We start from the raw sequence: 26,683 nt of genomic DNA, 5'->3' as shown, positions 1-26,683 counted from the left end.
CACTGTTCACAATAGCAAAGACTTGGAATCAACGCAAATGTCCATCAGTGACAGACTGGATTAAGAAAATGTGGCACATATACACCATGGAATACTATGCAGCCATAAAAAGGATGAGTTCGTGTCCTTTGTAGGGACATGGATGCAGCTGGAAACCATCATTCTCAGCAAACTATCCCAAGAACAGAAAACCAAGCACCGCATGTTCTCACTCATGGGTGGGAATTGAACAATGAGATCACTCGGACACGGGAAGGGGAACATCACACACCAGGGCCTATTGTGGGGAGGGGGGAGGAGGGAGGAGGGATGGCATTAGGAGTTATACCTGATGTAAATGACGAGTTGATGGGTGCTGACGAGTTGATGGGTGCAGCACACCAACGTGGCACATGTATACATATGTAACAAACCTGTACATTGTGCATGTGTACCCTAGAACTTAAAGTATAATAAAAAAAAATAATGTTTTAGGAGCTATTGGTACGATCATCTCTGTTGGACATGTTAAGTAGGACACGTGTGTTTGGAAGGAAACTGCTTGAGTTTATTAACTGAGCTCATAGCCACTCCCCTCTGCAGCAAAGAGTCCCACACAGCAAAATATGCCCTCACTGGATCCCTCTGGGGTGGCCCCATAGTCACGAGTCAGATTGAGAACACAGCTTCAGGGGTGAAACTGCAACATGAAAGTTTAAGTTTTGTATTGTATTGCTTACAGATTGTTAAGCTAGGCAAGGCCACCAGAGTGGGCAGAGGACAGTCCCCTGTCCCAGGGCTCATGTTGCTATACGTGCAGCTGTGCACAAGCAGGAAAGGACTTCCCCTATTTAAGGGTCTTTTGGGAACAGGTGTCCTAATTTTCACGGTTACTTTCTATTGAGTAGTTTAAATACCTGCTGGTAAGAGCAGTTGTGAAATTTATTGGGAAGCTGGCATTAAAATAGGAGTTCACAGAGGGACGCCTTGTCTATGGTCAGCCCTGGCCAGGCCCCGGGCAGCACCCAACTATGAACTCTCCACGACTCCTAAGACAATTGACCCTGCGATGCCTACACTGGTGGCTGAGACTGAACTACCTGGACCAAAGGAATATTGAAAGCCACTGGGACAGCCTGGCCTGTGTATCGTAGTATCTACTCCGTAAGGAGACTAGGCTAAGAATGCCACCCACACACAGACGAGGATTTGGAATCTGGCCTGAACCAGCCTCCTTGGAACCTGGGGTCTAAGCATAAAAACAAGTCAAAGCTGTTTGGACAAACAGGTGTATTGGAGAACGCCCGGTGAGATGAGGACCAACTCGGTTTGTGTTGCTAAGCAGGGCAGGTTTGTTGGACTTTCCGGAATTAAGAATGTACATACCTGCAGGAGCCGGTTCTGCTCCAGAAGGTCTGAGGCCTCCTTCTGGCTCTGCTCCAGCTCCTTCTCCAGCAGAGAGGTCAGCTCGCGTGTGGAGAGCCGGTCACCCCCATCTTCAGAAGACAGGTGGACGGGAGCGATGGGCACCTGCTTCTCTTCCCGGAGAGGCGTGGTCTCCACCTGATGCCACCGCTGCTCGTTCTCCACATGGACCTTATGCGTCTTGAGGTCACTCACAGGCAGCCCTGGGCTCCGGTCCACCTCCACGCGCAGGGCTGCCTCCTCAGTGCCTGGCCCGTCTGTGGCGTCCGGCATCCCGAAGCGCTTGCGGCGCTCCTCCCGCCTCCGTGCACGCTCCCGCTCCAGCTCCCCAGGCCCCGCCTCAGGGCGCAAGGGCTCATGGGTGTCAGCGGGCCCTGCGCCACCCACCCGCTCCTGAGCCAGGGCCTGCTGGATGGGACGGAACTCAGCCCAGTCAAAGGTCTTGGAGCGGCCCTCTCGCCTCCGCTCCCGTGCGCCGCTCCTCTTCTGCTCAGGGTTAGGCTCCCCCAGCTCTGCCTCTTGCTTCTCAGTAGGCCTCCGGCATGTCTCAAAAGAGGAGCTGCTCTTGTTTTTTTCCTCTGGCAACGAGCTCGTCACATCCGGGGCAGTGGTCGGGTGCAGGTGTTTCATGATGGTCTGGATCCAGTTCCGCCGAATCCCGGACGTCATGGCCGACAGGTAAACTCGCCCTCCTTTGTATGGATCTGGAAGCCATAGTTTCTCTGAACTGGATACTCTGTGACATGGTAACATGTAGACAAGTCAATTTCCCCATCCAAGTCGGCTGCCTCCTCAGCCACCGAATCCCTGTAGTATCTCAGGCTTTGATCGGCCAGGACAAACCAGTGTTTCTTCCACTGGCCGTCCTCATACTGCTTAGTCAGCCAGCCTTTCTTGAAATTCAGCAGGTCGGGCGTCAGGGAGGGCTCCGTGGACCTCCTGTCCAGTAACTTGGCTCTCCAAGTTGACCACGTGCCTTCCCCAGCTTGCAGCAGCACACCCCGAGCGCTGCTTTTCACCTGTACATTTGTTTTATTATTATTATTGCTGTTGTTGTCATCGTTAAGTGTGGGCATGGAACGTGTGAGGCTGGCTTCTGGGTTGTCCATACCACTCTCTGCTGTGTTGACTTCCTATTGTCTTCATCAAAGCTCTTTTCCGTGGTATTCTAAAATTAGGCCAGCAGTGGGGACTGGGAGGGCATCTGTGTTAGTCCCTTCCTGGCCGTGACCCACTGCGCTCACTTTCAGTATTAAGGCCCAGCAGCCTGTTGATAAGCTACCCTCTCTCACCGCGCGCTGGTGTGGACACAGGGCCCAGCCAGCACGCCTCAAGGTAGATGGAATCCCCACTGGTCAGAGAAAAAGCCATGAGGACACTCCAGCTTTTGGCCTGGGTCATAGCACTGACTCCTCACCCGCTAGTATGGCGGTTAAGAGGAGAAGGTGCGCTGCCTTCCGGCCTGGGAGGAAGACAGCATTTTGTATCTGTTCCACTGATGCCGCTTAGAACCACACCCCTGAGAATCGTGGCAAACCTTTCACAACCTGGAAAAGGTTGAAAGCAACCATTCCTATTTTTGTTTGTTTTTCATTAAATCTTGCACACACACACACACACAAAAAGCACGTACATACCACAGGTGGTTTGTTAGAGGGAACACTCGCCTCTTTGCTTGACCTTAGAGAGTTCAGGCTAAACAATTTGCTAGGACTGTTTGGGTCTAGAAATCCTGAGATTTTTAGGTGAGACCAAATGGGTCTCAGAGGTCCCACAAGGCAGGGGGCCAAGGGGGCAGCAAGACTGGTGCTGTGTGCTCAAACACCTTGTTCCAAAGCCAGTTCTGGGCAGGCTTAGTGGCCACCATACACTCGGCATGAGTGGGATGATTACTTTGTGCTTGGGATAACCAGGCTTGAGCTGGTATGGTCCTCCCTGGGTTATTTGAGGGGGAGTCCTAGGGGGACCAGTGCACATTTTAAAATGTACCACTCTCCACCCTCCTTCTCCTTCTCCTAGTGAGTTAGATGGAATAAGGTATCTGGAAATGAGAAAAGAATGCAGTCACTTCTGAGGCAATAAATCCCTGCGGTGAGGCTGCTGAACCCAGTGTGCTGGCCGGGCAGCCCCTGCCGCCCCGGGAAGATTGTGCACAGCGCTGGTCCCACAGGCTGGGTGGGCCTCCCTGCGGCTCTGTGTGAAGGCAGCAGGCACTGGGCTGTGCAGGACTGGGGACAGTGGAGTGAAAGCTGAAGCGTCTCCCTCAGTCTTAAGGAGGGAGGAGGCATCTCAAGCCTCGCAAGGGGTGGTCACTGTTCCAGAGCAGTGGGGTCAGCTGTCCCCTCTGAGGAAGCAGTGAGTTCCTGATCTGTAGCAGGCCCAGCAATTCCACCATTGGAGGAAGTGGGCACTGGACTCATCCCAGCAGAGGAAGAAATTCGGGCCATTTGGGGAACTGGGCCCCAGATGATGGTTTTAGGTTCTAGGGCATTAGTAGGTGCCTGAAGAGCTGGGTGGATATGGATGTAGAGGCAAAATGAGAAGGGGTGTGTGTGCATGTGGGGAAGGTCTGGTGGTTTTGGGAAACGTCCAGTGTCCTGCAGAAGTGATACCTGGACCAGCCTCCTGCACACAGAACACACTCCAATCCATAGGCATTTCCTCAGTAACTCATGAGAGAGCTATTACGGGGAGAGCTGGTTAGATTTGGATGTGCTGTTGTTACACACGGGTCTCCCAAGTCCATAGTTTTGCATAGCTTGTAGGGCATCCTCATGGTGTGATCTAGGCCCTATGGTTTGCTTGTACTAGAGGGTGTATGTAGCTAATGGGGTTACATGAAGACAAATGGTGTTCCCAGCAAAATACCACTCTATGAAGTCACCTGCAGGGTACTCAACAAAGCATGAGCTAAGAGAGCAACAAAGTGGGGGTCCAAGTACTGGATGTAAGCCAGCACCATGTCCTGGGGGTGGCGAGGTCCCTACCCTGTAGCAGTAAGGAGAGCCTGGTTTAGTGGTGACCTCACCATCAAGGTGGGATTCCTTGGAGTCCCCTGGTTCTGGGGAGGCTGTGGTTTTTCTTGACAGCCCCTTGGGTTGGGGCACTGTGGTCTGAGGTTGTGACCATCCATGACCCCCACCCCAGTGGATTTTTCTAGAAATTTCTACAAGTGTAGACTTCCAGTGTAGACATGGTTGAAACTGTTCTCTCATACACATGCATTTGAATTTCCAGAGAATATTGAAGTGAGCCTGCACTAGGTTGGAGCTGACTCTCCATAAGAACGTTGACACCATCAGGCTGGAATAAATATTCTGGGGAAGCTGTGGATGGGGGTGCAGGTGTGGGTGTGAGAGGAGAGAGGCCTCTAGGAGCAGCAAGGATATTTTCACACAGCTGAGTCTGTCTGGTGGCCCCAGCAGACACAGAGTGTGTGGACCTTGGGCAGGGCTTGGGAACGTGGTTTTGACCTGGTAGGGAAGGACAGTCGTGGAACATAGCGTGTGTCTTATCATGGGGCAGGGCGGAGGCTGCGTGGGGGTGAGCTCTGAGGACCCTCCACCTCCTAGCTTGTCAGAGAGCACTCCCCTGCCCTCCCCTCAGCCCTTTGTCTACCATCCTGAAGGGAAGGTCCTGGTGCTGTTGTGCTAAACAGCAACTCCCAGGCCTGCATATTCCAGCTGGGACAGGCAGGAGCTCTGAGTCCCTGCCCTTTGTCCCCCTTTCCCAGTCACCTCTCACAAGTTTTATATGTGTCTGCCATTGGCGTCTGCAGCAATTTTCCAAAAAACTGTGAGGGAATAACTCCCTTATGCTGTTTAAAAATGTGTCCCTAAATCATTGACTCTCCTCACACAGAAAAGGAGGTTTACTTGTCTCCTTTTGAATCGAGACTGGGTAACATCTTGACCAACTGAATGCACCTGACTTAGTGCCATGCTGTTTTTCTGGGATCGGGCCTGATGAACTGGTATCTTTCACTTCCTCTCTATTGGATGGTGTTACAACCTAAATGTTTTTGTTCCTCTGAAAATCATATGTTAAAATCTTAAATCATTAGTTGATAGTATAAGAGATGGGAGCTTTTGGTAGGTAAGAAGGTCAGGAGGGCACAGGCTTTATAAGTAGCACTAACGCCCTTATAGAAGATGCCCCAGAGAGCTCCCTCTCTGGTGAGAGGGTTCACTAGGTGAGAATACAGTGAGAAGATGCCGTCTATGAATCAGAAAGGCAGTTCTCACGACACCAAATCTCCTGGCACGTTGATTTGGTCTTATCAGTCCATGAGAAACACATTTCTGTTTTTATAAGCAGCTTGGTTTATGGCATTATTTTGCTAGCAGCCCAGACAGACTATGAACGCTGGCGACTTTGGAGCCCAGGCATCGTGCTTGGAGGAAGTCTGAGCGTTGCACAGGGAGAGGAACTGAGCCCACCTACAAGGACTGGCTAGAGAATGCAAAACATCCTGCTTCCTGGGGGTGGGGGGGGACCTCTGATTTGCAGTGTTTTTAAATTTCTGTTCTTAAAATTCTCCCAGCTATGGATGATTTAACAATTATTTCACAAAACCTCTCTCATGAGCCTGCATGATCTGACCCCAGCATGTCACACAGTCTCTTCCCTCAGTCTTGCCGGAGCTGTCAGCTGAGCCAGCACCGCCTGCCCCTGTGCAGGAGTGTCTCAGCCCTGAGGTCTTCAGATCCCAGCAGAACCTCTTCTCTGATGCCCCTGGAGGGAGCCAGGCCCCAGTTGCAAATGCGAGAGTGAAGACCTGATGATGCTGTTTCAATCCTCTAAATTTTGTGGTGGCTTTTTACAAAGTAGCAAGTGAACAAGGAGAGAAGTTCTCATTGTCATGGAGAGAAGCTGGACTTGAGCACTTTTTGCATGTCAACTTGTGCTTCTCTAAAATATTGATGGATCTTCTCAGATTATTTTCAAAGTGTGACACAGAGCCCATCATGGTGGGGGAATGGGATTGTGGACTTTTCCAGTGACTCACCGATCCCCTGTCAACTGTTCTGAGTTTAAATTCTTCCTTGGGGAGCAGGGGCAGTATGGGACTCAGGTGTGGTGCCAACCTCCACCCTCAGTGACAGATTCAGAGTCGGCCATGGGACTTGGGCGTTGGCTGGAACAATGGGAAGGAAGTAGGGATTTTCTCCAGGAGATCAGCTACGAAGATCACAGAGAGATGACCATGATTCACATGACTGTCACCTGCGGAGAGAGCCCAAAGTAAGACCAAGAGAAATAAATGGGAAAAAGGTGAAGACAACAATGTAACGCATGCTTCGAGTCCTTAAATCAAACATTGCCTGAAGCCAGAATTCCCCCTCAATTCCAAGATATAGGAGTCAAAATGGTAACTCGCTTGTCGTGGTTTGACGTTTGAATTCAAGACCCCACTAAGAAGTCTGAAAAACATCAAAAATACCAAACTCAGAGAATCTGAGAGGCAAAGACGGTGCAGTGCACAAGGACAGGAGATGAGAGCAGATGACAGGTGTCCTGGGGGCAGCTTGGGCATCAGGCTCCCTGGGGATTCCCATGCACGGCCCCGGGGGAGAAGAGCCTTGTTGATGTTGATCAGCAGGGAAGGAGGGACAGCTACAAGAGAGGCTAGAAGGACAGCGGGTGAGTCAGGGATGGGGACCTTCATAGTTGATGTTCAGAGCTGGAGGAATTCCAGGTGGTGGCAGGAGTCAGTGGGTGGCCATGGGTGGAGGGCTGGGGCAAAGAGGAAGCAGGTGTCACTTTCATCCAGGAGGACAAAGCACTGAGAGGTTGGGAGGGTGATCTGCCAGGAAATATTAGAATGAACTCTTTCCCTTAGATTTTATTTTTATGAGTTGTTCAGCTTTTAGTGGCAAAGGAAGAAATACAGAACTTCAGAAAAGGAAACGAGTACTTTTCTCATCTCTCACATTCTGGTTTTGTTTGTAAGCAGAGTTCAGAACAAACAGAGATACAGAAAAAGCAACTCTTTACTTTTCTTTTAAAAGAAAAATTTCAGCAAGACTTTCAAGAAATGAATGTCAAGGGAACGTTTATTGAAGACTGTTGCAATAGGAGTCAAAACGCTGTAATAGGAAGAGCCCTTGGACTCAACTTACCTCAAGCCAAAGGCAGGAGAATTTAAGCCTTGGAGGGAGCTAGCAGGATGGTTCTGGAGGTCGTTAGGAGGGAAGCTGGCTAGTGTGTTGGAGTAAGGCCCCTATCCTCCCACAGAGACAGAGCTGCTGCCTTCTTGGGTAATTACATTTATAGGGATGAGGCATCTGACTTATTCGTTATTCATTGTTGCACCACACGAGTGGTTCAAGGTAGAAAATCTCTTGTATGTCATCAGTGAACATAGAGTGTTCGCGCATCCCAGTGAACAGTTCTGAGTGTTACTTGAGGCCGAGCAAGTTGCCCTGGTTGTTTGGAGACCCTCACACCTCTCCCTGAGTTCTCTGTCCTAGAGTTTGCAGCTGTCATTGCCCACCCTAGACTGCAGTAGCAGAAGCCACATGTGGTGCTCCCAGTGTGCCCTTATCCACACAGAGGAGCAGGGATGCTCCATCCTCATGTGACCCTTTCCCTTGGATTATGGATGCTCCTCAGCACATCAGCCTGAATTCTACTCCATCCTTCTCTCTGGCAACATCCATTCCTCCAAATTCAGTGGCGGTCTACCTGACCTTGCATATTTCTTGCCCTGATATTATTCTCTCTACCGAAGATTGTACTCTACCCCTTCTTTTAATCTACCCATGTTTTAAATACCTCTGTGTTTCACCATGAAGTCTTTTCTTGCACTCAAAACCAAAATAGTCTATTTCTTTCTTCTAAACTCCTATTCCTTCATGAAGCCACATTTTCCCAAGGAAATTTTTCTGTATTTCAGCCTTCAGTGTTTTTCATTGGCTTTTTTTTTCATGCTGTCACAAAATCTGATATGTGGACTGCATTGCTGCTGTAGTTTTCATTTTTTCCTATGCAGTTGAGTAATAATCTAATTTTATATCATTATGTGATATTGAATATAATTAATTTTATTATAATTAATTTATTGATCTCTTACGATGTGCTAGGCAGTCATCTGAACACTGTGGTCCAGCAATGAGCAAAACATGCAACTTCCCTCCTAGAGTGGGGAGGGAAATGTTACAGAGAGTAAGTGGAGTGTACAGAATGTGAGACCGTTACTATTCTACAGTTAAAAATAAGGAGAACAAGTGGGATGGAGATTACTCAGGAAAGTTGCTGCAATTTAAAATTGAGAAATCAGGAAAGATGTCAGTGACAAAGTGAAATTTTAGGAGAGACCCCAGGTCTGGGAAATGAGCCAGGTGTACTTCCGGGTGAAATGCAGATGCCCTCTGGATAGAGTCAACCTGACCCAGCCCACAATTTGGAAGAATATGGAACGTTAGTTCAGGGACCTCAGGACTTGAAGCAGTGGTGGTTACTAGAAACCAAGGGAGGCTCCTGGCATTCACAATCTGAAGTTTTGTGTGTTTCCTTCACCATCTAAACAAGGGGAAGGGTGGGATCATTTGTCTGTCAGAATGCCTGTGTTGTCCCTGGGATCTGTGTTGGGTTCCCTGGCAGTGCAGTGTTTCAGTGAGGTGCCTGGACACCTGAACCACCTCTTCAGACAGACAGAGCCCCAGTCTGGTGTTGAGACTTCCTCAGAATCTCATGGGGTGGACGTGGGAAACACCTGCTCCCTTCTCCTGGGCTCTGGGCATTTGCGACTGGTGTTGGTGGTCACAGCAGTGTCTGGCCCTTGAGATGTTTTGGTCAAGTATGGTGAAAACCCACTTGAAATGCTGTCCCTTTCTTTGAAGTCTTCAATCTCTCTGTCCCACTCAAACTCCTTGTGTCATTTTACCGGTGACCACCTAAGAGTAGGTATGGCTTGAATATAGGTTTTGTTATGTTCTCTTTTTAATTTCATTTGTTTCAAGCAATCTTTAAATTTCCTTCTTATTTTTTATTGATCCATTGGTCATTCAGGAACATGTTGTTTAATTCCATGTGTCTGTACAGTTTCCAAAGGTCCTCTTATCATTGATTTCAAATTGTATTCCACTGTGGTCAGAATACTACTTGATATAATTTTGATATACTTGATACAGTTTTGACTCAAAAATTTGTTGAGAGTTGTTTTGTGGACTAACATACGATCTGTTCTGGAGAATGTTCCATGTGCTGATGAGAAGAATATATTCTGCATCAGTTGGATGAAATATTCTGTAAATGTCAGTTAGGTCCATTTGGGCTAGAGTGTAATTTAACTCTGATGTTTGGTTTTGTTAATTTTCTGTTTAAATGATCAGTTCTTTACCGAAGGTGAGTTGTTGGAGTTTCCTATTATAATTGTATTGCAGCTTATCTCTTTAGATCCATTAATATTTGCATTTGAAGGCTCTTTGAATTTTTATATCCTTTTGCTAAATTGACCACTATATCATTATGTAATGATCTTGTTTGCTTCTTTTTGTAATTTTTGACTCGAATTTTATTTTGTCTGAAAGAAATGTGGCTACATTTGCTCTTTTTTGGTTTCCATTTGCATGGAATATCTTTTTTCATTCCTTCACTTTCAATCTATTTGTGTCTTTATAGATGAAGTAATTTTCTTGTAGGGAACATATAGTTGGATCTTGATTTTTCAATCCATTCAGCCAACGTATGTTTATAAATTGAAGACTTTAGTTTATATTTAATGTTATTATTGATAGGTAAGAACTTACTATTGCCATTTTGTTACTTGTTTTCTGGTTGTTTTGTAACTCATCTCTTCCTTTTCTTTCTTCTTTTATAACTTTCCTCCTTAGCAGTTAAATGATTTTCTCTGGTAGTGCTTTAATTCTTCGCTTTTAAAAAAGTGTAATCCAGGCTGAGTTCAGTGGCTCACGCCTGTAATCACACCACTTTGGGAGACCAAGGCTGGTGGATCATGAGGTCAGGAGATCAAGACCATGCTGGCTAACACGGTGATACCCCGTCTCTACTAAAAATACAAAAAATTAGCCAGGGGTGGTGGCGGACACCTGTAGTTCCAGGTGCTTGGGAGGCTGAGGCAGGAGAATGGCCAGAACCTGGGAGGTGGAGCTTCCCGTGAGCTGAGATCATGCCGCTGCACTCCAGCCTGTGTGACAGAGCGAGACTCTGTCTCAAAAAACAGAAAAGAAGTGTATGCATTATAGGCTTTTGCTGTGGGGTTACTATGGAGATTATAAAATGTGTATAAGAAGTTACTTTGAACAAATGACAACTTGACTTTCATCACAAGGAAAGTAGAACAAGCTAACAAAGAGAGAAAAACCTAAAAATCTCTATACTTTAACTCCCTCCCCCTCAACATTTAGACTTTTTTTGGTCTCAATGTATGTCTTTTTATACTGCCTATCTCTTAACAAATTGTTTAACTATTTTTGATAGATTTGCCTTTAAGTATTCATATTAGAGATATGAGAGATCTACGTACCACAATTATAGTATTAGAATATTCTAAGATTGTCTGTGTACTTACTTTTACCAATTAGTTTTATACCTTCAGATGTTATCTTATTGCATGTTGGCACCCTTTTCTTAAAGACTAAAGAATTTCCTTCTATAGTTTTGTATTAAGACAGACAGGTCTGGTAATGAATTTTCTTAGTTTTTGTTTGTCAGGCACAACTTTATTTCTACTCAATATATGAAAGATAGCTTTGCTGGGTACAGTATTTTTGGTAGGAAGATTTTCCCTCAACCTCCCCCCAGCACTTTGAGCGTATCATCCATCTCCTTGTTGGTCTGTAGGATTTTCACTGAGAAGTTTGTAGCCAGATGAATTGGAGCTCCTTTACGTGCAATTTGCTTTTTTCTTCTTGTTGCTTTTAGAATCCTCTCTTTGTCCTTTGAGAGTTTAATGACTATATGCCTTATGATAGTCTTACTTGTGTTGAATCTGTTTGATGATCTTTGACCTTCCTGTACCTAGATATTTATATCTTTCTCTATATTTGGAAAGTTTTCTTTCTTATTATTTATTTAAGTTTTGTAGCCCTTGCCCTCTCTCAGTTCCCTTTTGAAGGTCAATGACTTTTAGGTTTGCTCTTTTGAGGTACTTTCTGTATTTAATTGGTATTCTTCATTCTTTCCCCTTTTTTTCTGCTCTTACATTGTATTTCAAATAACCTTCATTGAGCTTACTGAATTTTTTTTACTTGATCAATTCTGTTCTTGAGAGTCTGAGAGTTTTCTGCCAGGGAGTTTATTTCTCAGTTCCAGGGTTTCTGTTTGATTTTCAGAAAACTATTTTGATCTCCTTGCTCAATTTTTCTGATAAATTTCTGAATTACTTTTCTGTGTCATCACAAAGTTTGCTGAGTTTCCTAAAAACTGCTGTTTTGAATTATTGAACGTTGCCATCTTCTTAAGGTTGGTCACTGGCTCCTTTGTCCGTCGGGGGAGGTCTTCATTTTCTGTTTACTATTGTTTCTTATGAAACATCAGGTATACTGAAGACTAAAGGATGGGTTTCCATGTAGCAGGCCTCCATTTCTTCATCTCTGAAATCTAGATAATTGTCTCTCTCCTATCTCATGTGTAGTAGGGAAAGGAATTGGTGTGATGCCTAACACAATGGGGGCAATGAATGGATATTAACCAATATTGCCGTATTTCCTTGATCCTAAGATGGTAGCTGTCATATATATATATATATATATATATATGTATATGTATATAGTTTCCATAACTGAATACCTAAGACTGGGTATCTTATAAAGAAAATACACTTTTTTCTTACAACTCTGAAGGCTGGTAAGTCTGAGGTTTAGAGGCTGCATCTGGTGAGGTCCTTCTTGCTGATAAGGAATCTCTGCAGTCCTCAGTGGTACAGGGCGTCACATTGTGAGGTGGGACACCCTGAGAGGAACTGGCTTTTACAACAGACTCACAGCAGACTCACTCTTGTGACAATCTACTAACATGTTAGTTCATGAATGGGTTAATCCATTCGGGGGCTTAGAGCCCTCAAGACCCCATCAGCTCTTAAAGACCCCACATTTTAATAGTGTTATATTGAGGATTCAGTTTCAACATGAACTTTTGGAGGACATACTCTAATTATAGTAATACTAATTACATAATTATAGAAGTTTATCAAAATAAATCCAAGCAAAACAACTATCAGATTACTTTTACACACAGATACAAGATGGATCAAAAGCTCCAGAAGCAAGGCTGGGTATGGGGGCTCAAACCTGTAATCCCAGCAGTTTGGGAGGCCAAGGTGGGTGGATCACCTGAGATTGGGAGTTTGATACCAGCCTGGACAACATGGTGAAACCCTGTTACTGCTAAAAGCATAAAAAATTATCTGGGCGTGGTAGCATATGCCTGTAGTACCAGCTACTTGGGAGGCCAAGGCATGAGAATTGCTTGAACCTCAGCGGCAGAGGTTGGAATCAGCTGAGATCACACCACTGTACTCCAGCCTGGGTAACAGAGTGAGAGTCTGTCTTGTAAAAAAAAAAAAAAAAAAAAAAGAAAGAAAAAGAAAGACATTAATCTATGACAAACATGATATAGAATATGATAGAACTAGGATATTGTTGAAGTCCTTCTAAAGAACTGGAACAAGACTGAAATACAGAGACTTAGAAGATTGCTCAGTAAAACTGAAAGTCCAGTGTGATGGTTAATTTTATGTGTCAACTTGGCTGGTTTGCAGTGGACCAGATATTTGGTGAAACATGATTCTGGGTATTTATGTAAGGGTGTCTTATTGGATGTGATTAACATATAAGTTGGTGGACTTTCCGTGAAGTAGATTGTCTTGTTTAATGTAGGTGGTCCTCATCCAATCCGCTGAAGGCTTGAAAAGGGAAAAGGTTGACCTTCCCTGGGCAAGAAAGAATTCTGCCGGCAGACAGGCTCCAGACTTGAACTGCAAGTGTGACTCTTCCCTGGGCCTCCAGCTTGATGGCCCATCCTGGAGATTTTTGATTTGCTAGCTCCTTAGTCACATGAGGCATTTACTTGAAAACAATCTCTCTATACATACACATTATTTTGGTTCTGTTTCTCTGGAGTTCCTGACCAAGACACACAGTTTAGGTAGACACTTGATTTGTGTGGTCACCTGAATTTTCTGCAGCAGAGAACAGGAAGATCTGCAGTTAGACTGACTGGGGTTGGGACATGAGAATGAGGATGTGTGGGATGGAAAGATGAGGAGCTATATGTAGGACACAGTTGAAATGAGAGCGAAGTGCCTTTTATCAGACCTTTTTGTTTAGGTCCATGCTGAGCCAAGAATTTCCATTAGCAGTTAGAAAAAGCCTCCCATTGCCTGAAGGAAGGGTGAAGAACATGTTCTGTTTATCATGGTTTTTGCAGAACCTGCTCTCCTCCTGACCAGAGACTGGATGCTCAATGTAACAGCTTTGTGCCTGAGGAAACATTTATTTTGTTTCTTACTGTAAGTTTCACTCACAGTAGAGAGTAGGGTATTCTCCCCCATGACCCTGGAGTCCTCGTCCATGGAAGTTATTCATATCCCCTGATCACTGTGCTAAGATAAGACAAGAGTCTTAGCTTCAAGGGAAAACTGGACATTGAAGAGATCTGCCTGGAAAACCTAGAGTTGTTTATACTGTAGCTGCTCTGAATGAAGCAGCAGAGCCTCTAACAAACTCCCGCTTTGTAGCTGATGTTTACATAAAGGCTGATGAGGAACGGGAGATACTATTCAAGATTCTTTTTTTTTTTTTTTTTTTTATTTTTATTTTTATTTTTATTTTTATTTTTATTTTATTTTATTTTTTTTTATCAATTCGTCATTTATATCATGTATAACTCCCCAATGCAATCCCTCCCTCCTCCCCCCTCCCCCCTCCCCATGATAGGCCCCAGTGCGTGACGTTCCCCTTCCCGAGTCCAAGTGATCTCATTGTTCAGTTCCCACCTATGAGTGAGAACATGCGGTGTTTGGTTTTCTGTTCTTGTGATAGTTTGCTAAGAATGATTGTTTCCAGCTGCATCCATGTCCCTACAAAGGACGCAAACTCATCCTTTTTTATGGCTGCATAGTATTCCATGGTGTGTATGTGCCACATTTTCTTAATCCAGTCTGTCACAGATGGACATTTGGGTTGATTCCAAGTCTTTGCTATTGTGAATAGTGCTGCAATAAACATACGTGTGCATGTGTCTTTGTAGTAGAATAATTTATAATCCTTTGGGTATATACCCAGTAGTGGGATGGCTGGGTCATATGGTACATCTAGTTCTAGATCCTTGAGGAATTGCCATACTGTTTTCCATAATGGTTGAACTAGTTTACAATCCCACCAACAGTGTAAAAGTGTTCCTATTTCTCCACATCCTCTCCAACACCTGTTGTTTCCTGACTTCTTAATGATTGCCATTCTAACTGGTGTGAGATGGTATCTCATTGTGGTTTTGATTTGCATTTCTCTGATGGCGAGTGACGATGAGCATTTTTTCATGTGTCTGTTGGCTGTATGAATATCTTCTTTTGAGAAATGTCTGTTCATATCCTTTCCCCACTTTTTGATGGGGTTGTTTGTTTTTTTCTCGTATATTTGTTTGAGTTCTTTGTAGATTCTGGATATTAGCCCTTTGTCAGATGAGTAGGTTGCAAAAATTTTCTCCCATTCTGTAGGTTGCCTGTTCACTCTGATGGTAGTTTCTTTTGCTGTGCAAAAGCTCTTTAGTTTAATTAGATCCCATTTGTCAATTTTTGCTTTTGCTGCCGTTGCTTTTGGCGTTTTAGACATGAAGTCCTTGCCCATGCCTATGTCCTGAATGGTACTACCTAGATTTTCTTCTAGGGTTTTTATGGTATTAGGTCTAACATTTAAGTCTCTAATCCATCTTGAATTAATCTTCGTATAAGGGGTAAGGAAAGGATCCAGTTTCAGCTTTCTACTTATGGCTAGCCAATTTTCCCAGCACCATTTATTAAATAGGGAATCCTTTCCCCATTTCTTGTTTCTCTCAGGTTTGTCAAAGATCAGATGGCTGTAGATGTGCGGTATTATTTCTGAGGACTCTGTTCTGTTCCATTGGTCTATAGCTCTGTTTTGGTACCAGTACCATGCTGTTTTGGTTACTGACCCATCTCACATGCAGAGACATACATAGGCTCAAAATAAAGGGATGGAGGAAGATCTACCAAGCAAATGGAGAACAAAAAAAAGCAGGGGTTGCAATCCTTGTCTCTGATAAAACAGACTTTAAACCATCAAAGATCAAAAGAGACAAAGAAGGCCATTACATAATGGTAAAGGGATCAATTCAACAGGAAGAGCTAACTCTCCTAAATATATATGCACCCAATACAGGAGCACCCAGATTCATAAAGCAAGTCCTTAGGGACTTACAAAGAGACTTAGACTCCCATACAATAATAATGGGAGACTTCAACACACCGCTGTCAACATTAGACAGATCAACGAGACAGAAAGTTAACAAGGATATCCAGGAATTGAACTCATCTCTGCACCAAGCGGACCTAATAGACATCTATAGAACTCTCCACCCCAAATCAACAGAATATACATTCTTCTCAGCACCACATCGCACTTATTCCAAAATTGACCACATAATTGGAAGTAAAGCACTCCTCAGCAAATGTAAAAGAACAGAAATTATAACAAACTGTCTCTCAGACCACAGTGCAATCAAACTAGAACTCAGGACTAAGAAACTCAATCAAAACCGCTCAACTACATGGAAACTGAACAACCTGCTCCTGAATGACTACTGGGTACATAACGAAATGAAAGCGGAAATAAAGATGTTCTTTGAAACCAATGAGAACAAAGATACAACATACCAGAATCTCTGGGACACATTTAAAGCAGTGTGTAGAGGGAAATTTATAGCACTAAATGCCCACAAGAGAAAGCAGGAAAGATCTAAAATTGACACTCTAACATCACAATTAAAAGAACTAGAGAGGCAAGAGCAAACACATTCAAAAGCTAGCAGGAGGCAAGAAATAACTAAGATCAGAGCCGAACTGAAGGAGATAGAGACACAAAAAACCCTCCAAAAAATCAATGAATCCAGGAGTTGGTTTTTTGAAAAGGTCAACAAAATTGACAGACCGCTAGCAAGGCTAATAAAGAAGAAAAGAGAGAGGAATCAAATAGATGCAATAAAAAATGATAAAGGGGATATCACCACTGACCCCACAGAAATACAAACTACCATCAGAGAATACTATAAACGCCTCTACGCAAATCAACTAGAAAATCTAGAAGAAATGGATAATTTCCTGGACACTTACACTCTCCCAAGGCTAAACCAGGAAGAAGTTGAATCCCTGAATAGACCAATAGCAGGCTCTGAAATTGAGGCAACAATTAATAGCCTACCCACCAAAAAAAGTCCAGGACCAGATGGATTCACAGCTGAATTCTACCAGAGGTACAAGGAGGAGCTGGTACCATTCCTTCTGAAACTATTCCAATCAATAGAAAAAGAGGGAATCCTCCCTAACTCATTTTATGAGGCCAACATCATCCTGATACCAAAGCCTGGCAGAGACACAACAAAAAAAGAGAATTTTAGACCAATATCCCTGATGAACATTGATGCAAAAATTCTCAATAAAATACTGGCAAACCGGATTCAGCAGCACATCAAAAAGCTTATCCACCATGATCAAGTGGGCTTCATCCCTGGGATGCAAGGCTGGTTCAACATTCGCAAATCAATAAACGTAATCCAGCATATAAACAGAACCAAAGACAAGAACCACATGATTGTCTCAATAGATGCAGAAAAGGCTTTTGACAACATTCAACAGCCCTTCATGCTAAAAACGCTCAATAAATTCGGTATTGATGGAACGTATCTCAAAATAATAAGAGCCATTTATGACAAACCCACAGCTAATATCATACTGAATGGGCAAAAACTGGAAAAATTCCCTTTGAAAACTGGCACAAGACAGGGATGCCCTCTCTCACCACTCCTATTCAACATAGTGTTGGAAGTTCTGGCTAGGGCAATCAGGCAAGAGAAAGAAATCAAGGGTATCCAGTTAGGAAAAGAAGAAGTCAAATTGTCCCTGTTTGCAGATGACATGATTGTATATTTAGAAAACCCCATCGTCTCAGCCCAAAATCTCCTTAAGCTGATAAGCAACTTCAGCAAAGTCTCAGGATACAAAATTAATGTGCAAAAATCACAAGCATTCTTATACACCAGTAACAGACAAGCAGAGAGCCAAATCAGGAATGAACTTCCATTCACAATTGCTTCAAAGAGAATCAAATACCTAGGAATCCAGCTTACAAGGGATGTAAAGGACCTCTTCAAGGAGAACTACAAACCACTGCTCAGTGAAATCAAAGAGGACACAAACAAATGGAAGAACATACCATGCTCATGGATAGGAAGAATCAATATCGTGAAAATGGCCATACTGCCCAAGGTTATTTATAGATTCAATGCCATCCCCATCAAGCTACCAATGAGTTTCTTCACAGAATTGGAAAAAACTGCTTTAAAGTTCATATGGAACCAAAAAAGAGCCCGCATTGCCAAGACAATCCTAAGTCAAAAGGACAAAGCTGGAGGCGTCACGCTACCTGACTTCAAGATTCTTATAAAAAAACAGAACCCATTGGCCCAGCACAGTGGCTCATGCCTGTAATCCCAGCACTTTGGGAGGCCGAGGTGGGGAGATTATTCAAGGTTAGGAGTTCGACACGAGCCTGGCCAAAACATGGTGAAACCACTTCTCTAATAAAAATATGAAAATGAGCTGGGTGCAGTGGCACTTGCCTGTAATCCTAGCTACTCGGGAGGGTGAGGCAGAAGAATCACTTGAACCTGGGAAGTGGAGGTTACGGTGAGCCAAGATCGTGCCACTGCAGTCCAGCCTGGGTGACAGAGGAAGACTCCAATTCAACCAAAACAAAATGAAACAAAACAAAACAAAACAAAACAAAACACCCAAGAAACAAAAAGCAGAACACATCAAAAAGAAAGGGCAGAGACCAAACAACCAGTCAATTTTGGCTGTGAGTAAAGGAGTTAAATAGAGGAGCATCACGGTGACTTTTAGTCAACCAGGTGAGACTTGGAAAATGCTTCCCTTTCACCCTACACACCAACCTGACCTAAGTTCACAGACTTTGTAGAGTGACTTTATCTTCCCCAAAAATGTACTTGTATTCAGCATCTGAGGTCTCTCCACTACCCATTCTGGTTCGTGCTGCCAGAAAGCCTCGCCTTTTGGGTGGTGCATGAGAATGCTCGCCCTCCTCTACCGTGCTGTCTTGCTGGCCCTCCAGTTCCAGGACCAGGTGTGACAGCAAGAGTGGAAGAGAGTCCTGCTGAGAAGGGTTGCTGAGGCAGAGAACCAGCCCTGACCACCTATCTCCCTGTAAAGTGGAGAGCTCTCACGAAGGACCATCAGATGAGGAAAGGCAGCAGCAGCCTGCACTAGCTTGGTAGGTTCTTTAATATTGAAAGGGCTTTTGTGCACAGAGAAAAATCTCATCACTATTTACACTAAGTTTAAACCAGTTCTTGAGTATTAAATATTGATACAACGGTGGTTATTTAAATTCCCTTCATCTACATTGATGTCATACATTTAGTATGCCTGGTTGTTTTTAGACACATCTAACACCTTAAAGAATAGATAAGCATATTCCTGAACGATGACCACAAACTTATTTGTTCATTTTACCAAAAGTGATACAGAAGGGTCCATGTCATGGATTTGATGTCTTTTCTTCTTTGTTTTGATTTTACTCCTTCCTGTGATTTTCTTGATCTTCTGAGACCCCAGATGACTAAACGAGGTTGCAAGTCTAGGGTCAAACAGCTGACCCTTGATCAGGAACCAGTGCTTTGTATGTGTCTAAGATGAATCAAAGTCAGGCTAGTTGTTATTTATTATCAGGTTGAGACTTTTTGTTGTTGTTGTAATAAAAATGTTTGTTTGGGTTTTTTTCCGTCATATCATGGCACTGTTCAGTCCCTGTCTTTTATATAAATTTTAATTCTAGAAACTTGCCTTTCTCACAAATATGTTGTTGCACAGTTTTTGCACAGCCGTAAGTTTTTGCACAGCCGTAAGTGTATGGCCAATTGTCTTATCATTCCGATTATTGACTTGGTTCATTGACATGATTAAAAACATATTAACATATATTTTCTCACTAGCATTTTATTAAAATAGTATAGCTTTATTATAACGAATAGAATTCATATGCTTGAAGGGATGGAGAGTTGAGACCAACTCCTTCATTAAAAATTGGCCTAATTAACCTTTTGGGGACCAGTAAGGGACCATTTGTCTCATTGGTTATTGGGCCTCAACCTCTATGGTCACCAGTTTCTGAACTCTTCTGCTATCTGGTTGTTAATTGAATCACTGATGCTCATCAGTCTTTCCTGTTTTTGGCACAGTTTTAACTTTTTCCTTGTTAAACTTTATTTTATTCTATCTTGTTGATACAGTTATATATCACTTACCCAAATAGAGTGAAATAAAGCTTAATGTATAGCATATGTATTTAACACATCTGCTTAAAATTTCAAAAATTATGTATAGCAATGCTTTCCCACTTTTTAAAATTAAAGGACAAGTGAACATAGCCCATCAGATCTATCTTTCCTTTGAGTCAACAACCACTTTTTGCCTCTCATTGTAAACTTCTATTGTTTGAGTATCATTAGGAATGCATTGAACTTTTAAGTTTCAAACTATTCCAATTAACACTTATATCCTGTCAGGCATGGTGGCTCAAGCATGAAATCCTAGCACTTTGGGAGGCTGAGGAGGGCAGATCACTTAAGCTCAGGAGTTCAAGACCAATCTGGGTAACATGGTGAAACCCTGTCTCTCCAAAAAGTACAAAACATTAGCAGGGTATGGTGGCACATGCCTGTAGTCCCAGCTACTCAAGAGGCTGAGGTGGGAGGATCATTTGAGCACAGGAGGTCAAGGCTACAGTGAGCCGAGATTGCACCACTGTACTACAGCTTGGGTGGCTAAGTGAGACACTGTCTCAAATAACAACAACAGGAAGAAACCCAATTATATTCATTTTTGCTATTTTGTTATTGCTCTATGACGCTCAAATTGTGCATCATTGGAATGCAAAGACCAGTTAACTTAATGTGGATCAGAATTCTCCATACAAAGGAAACATACAAACCACCATATAAAAAAGCAAAAGGGGGAAAAAAAGGAAAAAGAAAAGAAAATTTAAAAAGTCAAACACCCTAAGTTTAATGCTTGAACTTTATTTTGGAGAGAAAAACTTAGAAAGATACAAGGTACAGAGGGTGAAATGTTTTTCTTTCTTCAGGACCTTGGATTGAATCTTGCACTGCTTTGGTTTCTATCTAGGAAGCTCAGCGACAGCAGAGTATGTAGATGCGGCTGCACCTCCCGGAGTAGGACTCACGCCTCAAACAACGGCCGATTCGGCAAATGCATGGGTGACTTGCCTGAGAACCTGTGGAAAGAAGAGAGGGTCAGGCACAGCGAGGGAGGTGGGGAAAAGGACAGGCAGGGCCAGACTAACTGAGATAGTCTAAACAAGAGACACTGTATCAGTCATGTTAGGATGGAGAAAATTCATGTCTTTGTCATAAATGACAAGAAATTGTACTAGCTGTGTGTTAGTCATGCAAGATCATAGCTCTTTCCCCATCTGAGTCTATTCAGGACATGTTTATTACCTGCTCCCTGGTAAAACAATATACCTCTCAACATCACGGTTACCTACTCTTCATTCTGCTTAATCCATACCCCTAATCTTGACCTCCATGTATGATCTGCATGTCCTAACAAGGCTCCCTAATGCACCTGGATCAGTTTCTGAGATGCTGCATTGTGCGTGCTCACGTCATGGACTCAAATACTTTGGTGCTCAAGGAGTCTTTGAAGACCTTCCAAATTCAAATTCTTCTTTCCCTCTCTCTCTCTCTCTCTCTCGCTTTTTTTTTTTTTTTCACATTTTACTTATTTCCTTATTTTAATTGACAAATAATAATTGTGTATATGTATGAGACACAATATGATGTTTGGATCTATGTATATATTTTAGAAAGATTTAATCAATCCCATTAGCCTACATTGAAATGCACCCATAGGTTCCTCTCTAGGTTCTAAAAGCTTTACCAATGGACAAAGTAAAATATTCTCTCTATAACTAAGTCTACCCATTCAGACCTACAAAAAATTAGTCAGTGTAGCTCTTTCTATCTTAAAAGTAGCAAATTTCACAGAAATATCTTGAAACTAAAAGTCTTAGAAGAAAGAAAATCTTTTAGATGTGTTCGGTTCTCACTGATTAATTTAGAGATGAGAAAATCAAGGTCCAGGAAGATTAAGTAAAGTCACTCAAGTGAGGTAGACTTTTCCACACTTGACGCCAGAGCCTGTCTCCAATCCTTTTGTTCTAGATTTTGCAGATCTGCAAGATTGATGTCTCCTACCTGAGGCTCTAAGAGTAGAGAGTCCATTTTCTTCAAAGGAGACAGCAAGGTCCTGGTCGTCTTCCCCAGGCTGCTCCTGGGTTGCAGTGTCATCAGCTGTTTCCTGGAGTGACTTAGCCTGAGCCAGCAGGGCGAAAAGGAAAATGGCAGCAAGGATGGCGAGAGTCCTCATGGCTGGGGTCACCTGGAGGCGGGAGAGGAGGTGTGAATGTGTGTAGAGTGAGGAGTGAGCCTGGATTTATAGCTCTGCTGGGAGAAGGCCTGAGACAGAGGCTACAGTGAGAGGAGGTGGGCATGTGATTGGCAGGGAAGGGCTGCCTTTGCCCTCAAGATCCCTTTGATGCTCCTCTTTCTCCCGGCTTTCATCACAGAGTGAGTCTGTATGCTTAATGCCTCTTCTTGATCCAAGCTGTTAATGATGATAAGGACATTACTGTCCTGTTCTGTTTCCCATATGCTTGAGTATGTGCTTGGTCTGATCTCCTGACCTTGTGATCCACCTGCCTTGGCCTCCCAAAGTGCCAGGATTACAGGAAGAACCAGATCTTTAATGGCCGACAGGTGGCCAGTTATGATCTCTTTATTCTGCTCTAATAGGATCTGCGAGGTATGTTTTCCATGAGCAGACACAGTCCTCCTCTGGGCTGCTCTGATCTGATTTCCTGTACCCAGAAACCCAGCCCTGTGCCCAATACGCTGCTCCATCTTCCTCAAGGTCACCAGGTGAGGGGCACCTGCAGTTGCAGACCCACCTGTTGTCACTGGGCATCACTCTGGGACCTGTATGCTCAGCGACACCTGCTACAGGCTCAGCTGTCCTTGTGCTTTGTTAATTGAGACCCAAATCAAGGCAAGATTGCTTTTGAGAACCTGGAAACGAACAATTTAGTCTCTTTACCTTGTGCTTTATCTTCTCACTATCTTCAAAAATGAGTTTTCACAGTAAACTCAATGTTTTTGGGCCATGTAGTCTCCCCTTTCCCTTATGTTTTTCTTTACTTGTTTTTCTTAGCTTTTTGTTTCTATTGTCCTGGTCATTTTCATAGAGATGTCGATGCTGCACTTTCTACCCTGAGGAGCTGGACCTCAGGGTAGAAAGGTCTACTTGTCCAGGTCACTCAGGGCCAGGACAAAAAGAGGATTTCCACCCATAATATGGACATTCACTCTTAGAAGGCATATACTCCCTTGACGGATGAGTTAATTATTTAACATAGGAATTAAATTAACTGTGTTAAGAAAGTAGGGTGCAAGGGAATTGACCTGGAAGAAAATAAGATAGCAACAGAATCTGGTTGTATAATAGAGGTTTGTATTCCAGGATATTCCAGGGGACAAATGATGCTTAGACATGACCATATTTATTGCTGGTAACAGGCAAGCAGATGGGAGACAGAGAGAGATAGGGTCTTTCGTGAACATGAGGACCTCTGGCTCCTCCTTGTGAGCACCTACAGCCCAGTTTTGCACTATTGAATGAACCTTCCACACTTGTTCAGAGGCTGCTGGACATCAATTGCAAGAGCACAGCTGTGGGGGCATCCTATGTATCCACAAAAGTAGTGCTTCTTAAAGAAAGGGCAATGAGCTTCCCATCATCTTTAAGAAAGAGGCACTACTTCTGTGGATACATGGGATATGTGTGGTTAGTCCCTTATTTGTTCATTCCTGGAGAACCATAGAGATTAGTGCCTGTCAGGACTTAGTACCCAGTTGTTGCATCTTGAAAACGGCTGGGAAAGAGCCTCGCTAGACAGGGGTATTGACCAGCTCTCAAAAAGGGGTGCTCAGGGGCAGCGCTGATGAACGCTATAAAGCAGAGCTGCCATCTTGCTCTGGCTGTGAGGAAAGTGGACATTCTTGGGGAAACTGCTCATACAGGGCGGTCTATCAATGCAGATGTGAAAATGAAAGCCGGCCTCTGACGTTTCAGGTAAAGACACAGGAGAGACGCACCATCTGGACCATGCATCAGCAGGCCACCCTCCTTCCCAGGAGGAAGGGACCCTGGATGGGGTGGGGGAGAAGGTGGGTGCCCACTTTCTCAGAGAGGGTGTCAGGCTGAGGAAGGCAGAGTTTTTGCAGAAGAGAAATTTACAACTTTGATAAACTTTCACTGCCCTCTGGGCTGCAGACACTGACACAATTTGGAAGAGTTTGTCTTGTGGCAACCATTGTGCTTTGTGCACTAGCTCTGAGCTGTATCTGAAGGACAGACATGAATGATGTTCATCTCTCACTATTCATTCTTACTGTCTCATTTGAGACTTTGCAATTGTGCCAAAGAATTTTCTCTTGTCCAAGATTCTGCCAGTGCTCTGAGCTGATGAGCTCATGAGCTGATGAGCTGAGGAAACCCTGTATGTTGGCATCTGGATTAGTCAGCTCAGAATAGCATAACAAATTTCCACAGACTGGGTGGCTAAAACAACAGGAATTTGTGTTCTCACAGTGCTGTAGACTGGAACTCTGAAGGTGTTAGCAGGGCTGGTGTCCTCTGCAGGCTCTCTCCTTGTCTGGTAGACAGCTGTCTTCTCCCTGCGTCCTCACGTTGTCTGTTCTCTGGGTGTGACTGTGTCCTAACCTCTTCTTGTAAGAATTCCAGTCATATTGGGTTTACTGCCCACTCTCATTACCTCATTTTAACTTAATTACTTCTTCAAAGACTCTCCAGATACAGTACCACATTCTGAGATACTAGGGGTTAAGTCTTCAACATATGAACTTTGGGGTAACACAATTCAACCCCTAACAACCTCCTCTGAAAAAAGTCTGGTGGCTGGTGTGGACAGTAGTGGAAGTTGAGGACAGAGGTGGTCAAGAGCCAGGGCTCGTACCTGCAAACCATGATAAAACCTTGATATTTGCAGTGGAAAATAGACTACAGTGGACCAAAGTTTCAGTAGGAGCCCCGTTACAAGGGGGCTGTGGAAGCTTGGGCTACAAGTCAGTGTATATTGCACCAGGGTGCCAGCAGTTCAGGGGATAAGAAGTGGCCTCATTCAAAATTTATGTTGAAGGTACAGTGGCAACACAGTTGCTGATGTAAGAATATGGAATATGAGACTATGTGAAGAAAATTTTTATTTTTTGCCCTGAACAATTGCAGAGAGACACTAGCGCCATTTTCTGAAATGACAACACCTGTATGTGCACGTGGTGCCTGCAAGCTGGGGAGATATACAATGAAGAGTTTGAAACACTAGGGGTGAGATAACCTGTCAGAGATTCTAGTGGACATATCAGGACATGGGTTCTGGGGTCTGGAGTTCAGCTGGGTGGTTGGAACTGAAAATATAAATGGAGGAATCATTCTGAAATTGACAGCATTTAGCACTATAGATTTGGAAAAGATTACATGGAGAATGAATTAAAGAGAAGATTAAAATTTAAGTAATATTGGGTGATTGCCTTAGTGAATTACATGGAAATTGAATAATATTGGGTGATTGCCTGAATGAATTACATGGACTTTGGGTTTAAAAGTTTGATTTCAACATTATTGTAGAGTCTGGAGAAATTTTGACAAGCTGTTTCTGAAAGCAACTTAGGCTAAGACAGCTCAGCTAAGTGGCTGTTATTTTTTTCCTAGTTGTCTGCTCGTGCCTGTGGGATGAACTGTATACATTAACTAATCTTTCAAGGCTTTCATTGCTGCACTACTCTGCACAGTCCCTAGCAAAGTCTCTCCTTGGGAAGCCAATGGCAGGACTCTAATTCCTAGAATGAAAAAGACCTAAATGCAGCACCCGAAACCATAAACTACTAGAAGTGCATATAAGGATAAAGCTTTTGACATTGATGTAGGTAATGATTTCTTGGCTATGGCACCAAAGGCACAGGCAATAAAAGGGAAAATAGACAAGTGCGGCTGTATTGAACGCTAAAGCATCTGCACAGCAAAGGAAACAATCAATTACGTGAAAAGTTCATCCAGAAAATGAGAGAAAATATTTGCAAAACCTACATTGTAGAAGGGGCAAATATCCGAATACATAAGGAAGTCAAACAACTCAATAGCAAAAATCAAACAACCTGATTGAAAAACAGACCAAGGACCTGAATAGGCTTTTCTCAAAAGAATGTTCCAAAGACCTGCGATTGTCTCTACTGGACATGTCAACTAGGACACTTGTGTTTAGAAGGAAACTGCTTGAGTTTCTCTATTAACTTAGCTGAAAGCCATTGTCCCCAGCATCACAGAGATCCAGACAGACGTTCCCAGCAGGGATTTACCCTGGGGTAATCCCCACAGTAGAGGTCAGATTGGAGGCATAGCTTCAATGATGAAAACTCAGTGTAAAGGTTTAAGTTTTGTATTACTTACAGCTCTTCTAGCTAGGCAGGGTGACCAGAGAGGGCAGACAGCAGTCCTCTGTCCCAGGTCTTCTGTAGCAAGGAGCAGACGTGCACAAGTGGACTTCCCCTATTTCAAGGTCTTTTGGGATGAGGTGTCCTAATTTCCACGGTTACTTTCTGTTGGGTTCATTCAACAATTGTGGTGTCAAGAACGGTTGAGAAATTTGGTGGGAAGGTGAGGTTAAAGTAGAACTCTGCAGAAGAACCCCTTGTCTACCTTGGCCAGCCCTGACCAGGCCTGGGCAGCAACCAACGTTGGATTCTCCATGGCTCCTGACACAATTGACCCTGTGCTGCGTTGGCCATGGCTGAGGTGAACTACCTGCACCAAGGGAGTATTTAAAGCCTCCGGGACAGCCTGGTTGCATATCGTAGTACACTCCCTATAAAGACACTCGGATAGGAATGCCACCCACACGCAGAA

General features: G+C 43.8%; 1 protein-coding gene and 1 pseudogene across 2 annotated transcripts in view; both read right to left on the bottom strand.

Annotated features, from left to right (window-relative positions):
- Positions 1-26,301, bottom strand: part of LOC104674078 (neutrophil defensin 4-like) — a 48,294-nt gene extending 21,993 nt beyond the window's left edge. Inside the window, exons 1-3 of one of the 2 annotated variants that reach the window (XM_030937939.1) lie at positions 26,228-26,301; positions 21,901-22,084; positions 20,685-20,915 (exon numbers count right to left, since the gene is read on the bottom strand). In XM_030937939.1, the coding sequence (XP_030793799.1) occupies positions 20,812-20,915; positions 21,901-22,072 (276 nt within the window). In that variant the 5' untranslated portion in view covers positions 22,073-22,084; positions 26,228-26,301 and the 3' untranslated portion in view covers positions 20,685-20,811. Of the gene's footprint in view, positions 1-20,684; positions 20,916-21,900; positions 22,085-26,227 lie in introns of those variants that run through there. The other variant, XM_030937938.1, reaches the window with a different exon arrangement.
- On the bottom strand, positions 1,246-2,513 carry LOC115899711 (annotated as a pseudogene).
- Positions 26,302-26,683: the final 382 nt, after the last annotated feature.

Source organism: Rhinopithecus roxellana, chromosome 9 (assembly GCF_007565055.1).
Source record: "Rhinopithecus roxellana isolate Shanxi Qingling chromosome 9, ASM756505v1, whole genome shotgun sequence".
Lineage (NCBI taxonomy): Eukaryota > Metazoa > Chordata > Mammalia > Primates > Cercopithecidae > Rhinopithecus > Rhinopithecus roxellana.
The sequence above is the reverse complement of the archived record's forward strand: the minus strand, read 5'-3'. Positions and strand labels throughout refer to the sequence as shown.